Source organism: Nanorana parkeri, unplaced genomic scaffold (assembly GCF_000935625.1).
Source record: "Nanorana parkeri isolate BGI_ZX_2015 unplaced genomic scaffold, ASM93562v1 scaffold648, whole genome shotgun sequence".
In the NCBI taxonomy this organism is placed as follows: domain Eukaryota; kingdom Metazoa; phylum Chordata; class Amphibia; order Anura; family Dicroglossidae; genus Nanorana; species Nanorana parkeri.
In genome coordinates, this window is record NW_017306916.1 from 871,370 (window position 1) to 881,994 (window position 10,625).

General features: G+C 50.1%; 1 protein-coding gene across 1 annotated transcript in view; it reads right to left on the reverse strand.

Annotated features, from left to right (window-relative positions):
• Positions 1 to 263: 263 nt before the first annotated feature.
• Positions 264 to 10,625, reverse strand: part of LOC108792499 (intraflagellar transport protein 172 homolog) — a 32,057-nt gene continuing 21,695 nt past the window's right edge. The window contains 6 exon segments of the mRNA XM_018563292.1: positions 264 to 394; positions 1,474 to 1,552; positions 3,018 to 3,266; positions 5,114 to 5,191; positions 5,412 to 5,504; positions 9,135 to 9,219. Of these exon segments, the coding sequence (XP_018418794.1) occupies positions 270 to 394; positions 1,474 to 1,552; positions 3,018 to 3,266; positions 5,114 to 5,191; positions 5,412 to 5,504; positions 9,135 to 9,219 (709 nt within the window). The 3' untranslated portion in view covers positions 264 to 269.

Genomic DNA, 10,625 nt, shown 5'->3' on the forward strand with positions numbered 1-10,625 from the left:
TGGGCCCTGCTAAAATATAAGTGTAGAATCAATGATACTAATATAAATAAGTGATGCGATTGATGGTACACCACAGGGGTATCCATACCTCGGCCCTCCAGCTGTTGTGGAACTACAGGTCCCATAAGGCATTGCAAGACTCAGCTGCAGTCACAGACATGACTTCCAAAGGCATGATAGGATTTGTAGTTTCAACACAGCTGAAGGGCCGAAGTTTGGCTACCCCTGGTAAACTGTAAGAACACACGCACACGCACACACGTGATATCTCACCCGGCCTCAATGAAGTGATTGATGGCTGCATCCAGCTGTTTCTGCTGCACCAGGAAGTCCCCCCAGGACTCTTCTAGCTTCAGCACCTCCGTAGGAAACACCACGCGTGCCAGCTCCACGGCTGGGGACAGGAGACACAAATCACCAATAATCAGTTCCATATCCCAATACAGGGATCAATGGGCCCTACAAAAGCCTACAACATCCCCGAGAGCCCAATGACTTCATATCCACTTATTTCATTTCCTCAACGATGACACTTTGGCAGCCAATCTTGGGGGTGGAGCCAGAATTATTAGCACCGCCTCCCAGAAAGCATTGCAAGAGAAATAAGGGACCGCTGTTGGGCCGCCTGTAGGACCAATTCCCTCTGTGGGAGCTTCGCTATGCCTGGGTCCCACAGGCACCATTTTTATGTGCTCTTATCAAGTTTCAATAGTGACCAAGTCCGTAAATGTCTACCTGAGGACCCCCCCAAAGTCTGTCAAATGACCACCAGTACGGGACCCCCAATGTCAGATCACCATCAGTCTTGGTCCCCCAATGTCAGATCATCATCAGTCTTGGTCCCCCAGTGTCAGATCACCATCAGTCTTGGTCCCCCAATGTCGGGCCACCATCAGTCTTGGTCCCCCAATGTCAGGCCACCTTCAGTCTTGGTCCCCCAATGTCAGATCATCATCAGTCTTGGTCCCCCAATGTCAGATCACCATCAGTCTTGGTCCCCCAATGTCAGATCATCATCAGTCTTGGTGCCCAATGTCAGGCCACCATCAGTCTTGGTCACCCAATATCAGATCACCATCAGTCTTGGTCCCCCAATGTCAGGCCACCATCAGTCTTGGTCCCCCAATATCAGGTCACCAACAGTCTGGGACCCCACTTTTAGGCCATCAGTCTGGAACCCCCAATGTCAGGCCACCATCAGTCTTGCTCCCCCAATGTTAGGCCACCATCAGTCTGGGACCCCACTTTTAGGCCACCATTAGTCTGGAACCCCCAATGTCAGGCCACCATCAGTCTGGGACCCCCAATGTCAGGCCACCATAAGTCTGAAACCCTCAATGTCAGGCCACCATCAGTCTGGAACCCCCAATGTCAGGCCACCATCAGTCTGGAACCCCAATGTCAGGCCACTATCAGTCTGGGACGCCCAATGTCAGATTAACTACAGTATAGGACCCCCAATGTTCTGCTCACCTTTCCTGAAAGCGTTGGCCTTGCAGTAACATTCCAGTGCCCGGCGGCTGTTATTAATCTTTTCTAACAAGTCTCCGGCCTGGAAACAAGGAATTATATTATCAGGAAAACATCTACAATGCAAACGCAGAACATAATACAAATGTGGGGAGGGACACGGGGCTATACTGCTGGAGATCATTGAGGGACACAGGGCTATACTGCTGGAGACCATTGAGGGACACAGGGCTATACTGCTGGAGATCATTGAGGGACACAGGGCTATACTGCTGGAGATCATTGAGGGACACAGGGCTATACTGCTGGAGATCATTGAAGGACACGGGGCTATACTGCTGGAGATCATTGAGGGACACGGGGCTATACTGCTGGAGATCATTGAGGGACACAGGGCTATACTGCTGGAGACTTCAGGACATCCAAAAGCAGTCAAACTGAGGGGTGGGCAATACCACAAAAATGTGTTGGTGTGTGATACCTTTAAACCCCCCATGTTTGATTTCATTTCATAGTATATGCTATAGGAGTGTGATATCAACAACCCTCTGCTGAAATTTGCCTGGATTTTAAGTGTCCGTTACCTTAATTACTAAGAGATCTAGAAGGGTCTACAGAGAATGTGAGAGGAGTTCTGGAAGGGTCTACAGAGAATGTGAGAGGAGTTCTAGAAGGGTCTACAGGAAATGTGAGAGGAGTTCTAGACGGGTGGACAGAGAACATGAGAGGAGTTCTGGAAGGGTCTACAGAGAATGTGAGAGGAGTTCTAGAAGGGTCTACAGGGAATGTGAGAGGAGTTCTAGAAGGGTGGACAGAGAACGTGTAACGAGTTCTAGAAGGGTCTACAGAGAACGTGGGAGGAGTTCTAGGAGGGTCTACAGAGAATGTGTGAGGAGTCCTAGAAGGGTCTACAGAGAATATGAGAGGAGTTCTGGAACGGTCTACAGAGAATGTGAGAGGAGTTCTGAATGGGTCTACAGAGAATGTGAGAGGAGTTCTGGAAGGGTCTACAGAGAAAGTGGGAGAAGTTCTGGAAGGGTCTACAGAGAATGTGACGGGAGTTCTAGAAGGGTCTACAGAGAACGTGGGAGGAGTTCTGGAAGGGTCTACAATGAACATGAGAGGAGTTCTGGAAGGGTCTATAGAGAATGTGAGAGAAGTTCTGGAAGGGTCTACAGAGAACGTGGGAGTTCTTGAAGGGTCTACAGAGAACGTGAGAGAAGTGCTGGAAGGGTCTACAGAGAATGTGACGGGAGTTCTAGAAGGGTCTACAGAGAACGTGGGAGAAGTTCTGGAAGGGTCTACAGAGAACGTGGGAGGAGTTCTGGAAGGGTCTACAATGAACATGAGAGGAGTTCTGGAAGGGTCTATAGAGAATGTGAGAGAAGTTCTGGAAGGGTCTACAGAGAACGTGGGAGTTCTTGAAGGGTCTACAGAGAATGTGAGAGGTGACCTAGAAAGGTAAATGGAGAAAGCGGGAAGAGTTCTGAAGGGGGCGACGGACATGTTAGAAGAGACAGAACAGTTTGCTGAATAGTGTGACTCACCCGCTCGTAGAAGTCTCCTTTAATCAAGGCAGCGGTGACCCTCCCAACGAGCTCGGAATCGGTCAGAAGCTGTTCTCGGCTCATACACAAACGGGCCGCTTTTGCCGGAAGTCCGGAACGCAGATACATATTGACAGCTGAGACAAAGTCGCCTTCTTGTTCTCGCACCTCGCCCGCTTTCTCCTCCTGCTGACTGTCCGACAAGTACCGCAGATAGTTGCGCTTCAGACTCTCCAGCTCAGGGTGACCCTATCGGAGGACGGACAAGACAATGGGGTCAGAGATAAATAAAGGTCACCAGGATTATCTGCAGAACGTCCACCAGCAGAGGAGGACAATCTGGAAGGAGAGGACACATTATGGAGGACACAGAGTATCAGGAGCTGCTACAAAGAAGATTTCTCACACCGGCTCCCCTCCCTCCAGCACAGAGGGGACCATTTGTACATTTCAGAGATGTCAACGCTTTCTATCTCACGGGACTTTTCCAGCTTTTCTCCGATCTATAAAAGTCCAACATACAAAGCTGTGATGACTGCAAAACACAGGCCGCACATCGATGGTCTCAGAGCTTCCATAGATCTTTTCTGTTCCAGAGGATATGCAGAAAAAAGCTGAACCTGAGATCTATGCATGCTGACGCATTTCACTCCAAGTCTGGATGTAGACAATGATCAAACCCATCTTATGGTGAAACGCACCAGTGTCTGGAGGTCCGAGGCGGCGCTTCTTTTACCAATGTGGCCTGGGTCCAACCACAGTGAGCCTACCACCCTATTTATCCCACCAGTCCCTACCATGTCCCCTCTCCCCACCACCCTCAGTCTCTTACCCAGAAGATTCCTTGTTGGTGAAGGTTGCAGCTCTTACCCGGGCGGGCTTGTGCAGCAAGACTGAACGCCTGATGAGTGACCAGAGGGAGGCGACGGATCACAAACATTTATATAATGAGGACAGTCAGTGTGAAAGGGCCACTGCCATACTGCCTGTGTGGGGAGATCACACTACATACACCTATATACACAGAGGCCCCTCCTCTATATACTGCCTGGATGGGGAGATCACACTACATACACCTATATACACAGAGGCCCCTCCTCTATATACTGCCTGGATGGGGAGATCACACTACATACACCTATATACACAGAGGCCCCTCCTCTATATACTGCATGTGTGGGGAGATCACACTACATACACAGAGGCCCCTCCTCTAAATACCGTCTGGTGTGGGGGGATCACACTACATACACAGAGGCCGCTCTTCTATATACCGTCTGGTGTGGGGGGATCACACTACATACACCTATATACACAGAGGCCCCTCCTCTATATACTGCATGTGTGGGGAGATCACACTACATACACAGAGGCCCCTCCTCTAAATACCGTCTGGTGCGGGAAGATCACACTACATACACAGAGGCCCCTCCTCTATATACCGCCTGGGTGGGGAGATAACACTACATACACAGAGGCCCCTCCTCTAAATACCGTCTGGTGCGGGAAGATCACACTACATACACAGAGGCCCCTCCTCTATATACCGTCTGGTGCGGGGAGATCACACTACATACACAGAGGCCCCTCCTCTATATACCGCCTGGATGGAGAGATCAGACTACATACACCTACATACACAGAGGCCCCTCCTCTATATACCGTCTGGATGGAGAGATCACACTACATACACCTATATACACAGAGGCCCCTCCTCTATATACCGTCTGGATGGGGAGATCACACTACATACACCTATATACACAGAGGCCCCTCCTCTATTTACTGCCTGGGTGGGGAGATCACACTACATACACCTATATACACAGAGGCCCCTCCTCTATATACCGCCTGGGTGGGGAGATCACACTACATACACAGAGGCCCCTCCTCTAAATACCGTCTGGTGTGGGGAGATCACACTACATACACAGAGGCCCCTCCTCTATATACCGCCTGGGTGGGGAGATAACACTACATACACAGAGGCCCCTCCTCTAAATACCGTCTGGTGCGGGAAGATCACACTACATACACAGAGGCCCCTCCTCTATATACCGCCTGGGTGGGGAGATCAGACTACATACACAGCATACCTTGGCTTCTGCTACAGCGATACATTCATCCCACATGTGTAATTCCTGGTACATGCCCATGGCCTCGGTCACTGCGTTCTACAGGTGAGAGAAAACAACTTACATCCCATCAAATATATAAAAGTATAAAATGAAAGTTGAGGAGCAGACGGCTTGTTGTCACAGCACGCGGGGATAGTACAGCAGCAATAATCCATTCGACCCTTTGTAGGTTCTCAGCCCGTCTGCACCCCTCGGGGACTATAACAAGCTGTATAAAATGCTGTGTGCAGTACCAGGACCCCGCACAGCCCCTCACCTGCTCCAGGTAGATCATCTCAGCCAGTTTGTAGTTGTGCTCCAGCATGGCCAGCCGGGCCTGTACCTTGTAATTCTTGGTGCCATCTCCACCCTGGAAGCAGAGCATTGTGGTTAGCGTGCTACATCCCTGGATTACCCTGCTGGGAGCGCATCAGCATGGAGGGAGGCTTTACAGGGGTATTCACAGGAGGGTGAAGGGTTTGGGGAAGGGCGGAGAAGGGACCGATCTGGGACAACATTGCTGATTGGGAACAATACACCAATTCCGCTCACTTTCCGGTTCAGTGACGTTGTCCCAGATTGTTCCCTTCTCCAAACTCTTCACCCTTCTGTGAAAAACCCTGTTAGTGTTTCCCAGGGCCATGGATAGGGGGATACAACCCGTCCTCATGTACAGGACCCAAACACCAATCACACACCAGGGCCCTGGCAGCTGCACCAATCACAAGCCAGTACCAATGACATAACCAGCCATCAGCGGCACCAATCACACCTCAATACCAATGACATAACCAGCCATCAGCGGCACCAATCACACCTCAATACCAATGACATAACCAGCCATCAGCGGCACCAATCACACCTCAATACCAATGACATAACCAGCCATCAGCGGCACCAATCACACCTCAATACCAATGACATAACCAGCCATCAGCGGCACCAATCACACCTCAATACCAATGACATAACCAGCCATCAGCGGCACCAATCACACCTCAATACCAATGACATAACCAGCCATCAGCGGCACCAATCACACCTCAATACCAATGACATAACCAGCCATCAGCGGCACCAATCACACCTCAATACCAATGACATAACCAGCCATCAGCGGCACCAATCACACCTCAATACCAATGACATAACCAGCCATCAGCGGCACCAATCACACCTCAATACCAATGACATAACCAGCCATCAGCGGCACCAATCACACCTCAATACCAATGACATAACCAGCCATCAGCGGCACCAATCACACCTCAATACCAATGACATAACCAGCCATCAGCGGCACCAATCACACCTCAATACCAATGACATAACCAGCCATCAGCGGCACCAATCACACCTCAATACCAATGACATAACCAGCCATCAGCGGCACCAATCACACCTCAATACCAATGACATAACCAGCCATCAGCGGCACCAATCACACCTCAATACCAATGACATAACCAGCCATCAGCGGCACCAATCACACCTCAATACCAATGACATAACCAGCCATCAGCGGCACCAATCACACCTCAATACCAATGACATAACCAGCCATCAGCGGCACCAATCACACCTCAATACCAATGACATAACCAGCCATCAGCGGCACCAATCACACCTCAATACCAATGACATAACCAGCCATCAGCGGCACCAATCACACCTCAATACCAATGACATAACCAGCCATCAGCGGCACCAATCACACCTCAATACCAATGACATAACCAGCCATCAGCGGCACCAATCACACCTCAATACCAATGACATAACCAGCCATCAGCGGCACCAATCACACCTCAATACCAATGACATAACCAGCCATCAGCGGCACCAATCACACCTCAATACCAATGACATAACCAGCCATCAGCGGCACCAATCACACCTCAATACCAATGACATAACCAGCCATCAGCGGCACCAATCACACCTCAATACCAATGACATAACCAGCCATCAGCGGCACCAATCACACCTCAATACCAATGACATAACCAGCCATCAGCGGCACCAATCACACCTCAATACCAATGACATAACCAGCCATCAGCGGCACCAATCACACCTCAATACCAATGACATAACCAGCCATCAGCGGCACCAATCACACCTCAATACCAATGACATAACCAGCCATCAGCGGCACCAATCACACCTCAATACCAATGACATAACCAGCCATCAGCGGCACCAATCACACCTCAATACCAATGACATAACCAGCCATCAGCGGCACCAATCACACCTCAATACCAATGACATAACCAGCCATCAGCGGCACCAATCACACCTCAATACCAATGACATAACCAGCCATCAGCGGCACCAATCACACCTCAATACCAATGACATAACCAGCCATCAGCGGCACCAATCACACCTCAATACCAATGACATAACCAGCCATCAGCGGCACCAATCACACCTCAATACCAATGACATAACCAGCCATCAGCGGCACCAATCACACCTCAATACCAATGACATAACCAGCCATCAGCGGCACCAATCACACCTCAATACCAATGACATAACCAGCCATCAGCGGCACCAATCACACCTCAATACCAATGACATAACCAGCCATCAGCGGCACCAATCACACCTCAATACCAATGACATAACCAGCCATCAGCGGCACCAATCACACCTCAATACCAATGACATAACCAGCCATCAGCGGCACCAATCACACCTCAATACCAATGACATAACCAGCCATCAGCGGCACCAATCACACCTCAATACCAATGACATAACCAGCCATCAGCGGCACCAATCACACCTCAATACCAATGACATAACCAGCCATCAGCGGCACCAATCACACCTCAATACCAATGACATAACCAGCCATCAGCGGCACCAATCACACCTCAATACCAATGACATAACCAGCCATCAGCGGCACCAATCACACCTCAATACCAATGACATAACCAGCCATCAGCGGCACCAATCACACCTCAATACCAATGACATAACCAGCCATCAGCGGCACCAATCACACCTCAATACCAATGACATAACCAGCCATCAGCGGCACCAATCACACCTCAATACCAATGACATAACCAGCCATCAGCGGCACCAATCACACCTCAATACCAATGACATAACCAGCCATCAGCGGCACCAATCACACCTCAATACCAATGACATAACCAGCCATCAGCGGCACCAATCACACCTCAATACCAATGACATAACCAGCCATCAGCGGCACCAATCACACCTCAATACCAATGACATAACCAGCCATCAGCGGCACCAATCACACCTCAATACCAATGACATAACCAGCCATCAGCGGCACCAATCACACCTCAATACCAATGACATAACCAGCCATCAGCGGCACCAATCACACCTCAATACCAATGACATAACCAGCCATCAGCGGCACCAATCACACCCCAATACCAATGACATAACCACCCATCAGCTGCACCAATCCCAGACCAGGAAGATGTGACATCTATGTGCTTATCAATGGATCAGGTTTGGTTGTATAAGGACAGCATTCATGTAACCCCCTGGATGAAGGACACAGAGAACCATATGACATAACCGGGCTTCATTCCTAAAGCTCAATCCCGAACTCAGCAGCCAGGACCTGAATGTGCACAAATGTTCCTTCCCAGGAATCTACAATGTTACAAGTATGACAAGATCCACAGGCTGTTATATCTCTTAGAACCCAGGGATCTTGCCATGCTTGTGACATTGTAGATTCCTGGGAACAAACCTTTTTACATGGAGGTCCTGGCTGTTGAGCGCGGCTTTACATACATTGGATTACTAGTGACAGCCGCGGCATGCCTCTGCCGGCCAGCACCTGGCCTTGTGGATGGGACTGAGGAGTCGGGGCATATGAATGTGATTGATGGCCTCTTCACAAACCTTTCTTAATCCCGCACTGTCACATGACTCTCCTATTTCAGAAAAATTTGAATAAACGTCGTCATCCAGCTTAGCGGATACTCACATACTCAGCCGCCGACTGCTCTGCAATCTCATTGGTCTCCCGCAGGAATTTGGCTTTGGTGACGTCTCCCAGGGCCGCAAAACATCTGAAAGAAGGACGATCGTGTGTGATTCCTTAACACGGCTGTTCTATAGTACAAGGCTGCCAACGGCTTCATTCACCTTCATTACAAATAACATATCCCAGTACAGGCCTCCCAACACTACCACTTCTATCACATAATATATCCCAGTACAGGCCTCCCAACACTACCACTTCCATCACATAACATATCCCAGTACAGACCTCCCAACACTACCACTTCCATCACATAACATATCCCAGTACAGGCCTCCCAGCACTACCACTTCCATCACATAACATATCCCAGTACAGGCCTCCCAACACTACCACTTCCATCACATAATATATCTCAGTACAGGCCTCCCAACACTACCACTTCCATCACATAACATATCCCAGTACAGGCCTCCCAGCACTACCACTTCCATCACATAACATATCCCAGTACAGGCCTCCCAACACTACCACTTCCATCACATAACATATCCCAGTACAGACCTCCCAACACTACCACTTCCATCACATAACATATCCCAGTACAGACCTCCCAACACTACCACTTCCATCACATAACATATCCCAGTACAGACCTCCCAACACTACCACTTCCACCAAAAGCTGCCCACTCACCTCTCGGCCACATGCAGATGGTGGCCCTCCAGGGCCAGTTTGCTGAGGGTCTTCCACATTGCCTCGGTCTCTGAGGACATCTCCAGAGTCTCCAGGAAAGCTGCAGCTCTGTGTACCGTGGAGAGGAGGATGATGAGTGTTATTGGTCATAGACTGATGGAATACTTCCATTCCCTAGAATAACATTGTACTTGGAGCCCTATGGGAGCCGGGGCAGAGCGGACATTGTACCTGTAGTAGTCTCCGTCATCAATGGCGGTACCAAACTCTATGAGGCCTTCGTCCAGGGTGTACGATATCGTATTAACCCCTTCAGTGACAGTCACTTCAGTCTTTCCTTCATTTCTCACCAGGTCCACAATGTCCCCCTATTGTAGTGAGAAGAAGACACGTCATCCACCTAGCCCAGTGGTTCTCAACCTTTCTAGGGCCGGGACCCCTTGGTATCATTTGCCAAGTTGTGGTGACCCCCAAACGTAAAATTGAGTGATGCACCAATACTAGTACCTGTGTGGGCTCTCAGGAGGCTCTGCGGGCTCTCAGTTGGTTAGTGGGACTCTCTGGTGGCATCCAGTGCGTGCTCTGTGGCGCCCAGTGTGGGCTCTGTGGTGCCCAGTGCGGGCTCTGTGGTGATCAAGCACTCACCTCCCCTCACTCCTGCCTGCTCCCCTCTCTCTGATCCTCCCCGGCCACTGCAGGGCCATCTAGGAAAACTGACACTGCTGCGCTAGGAGGAGGCTGAGGAGCCTCTTACCTGGAGCAGCACATGGGGACCCCCTCAACTGTGGGTTGCGACCC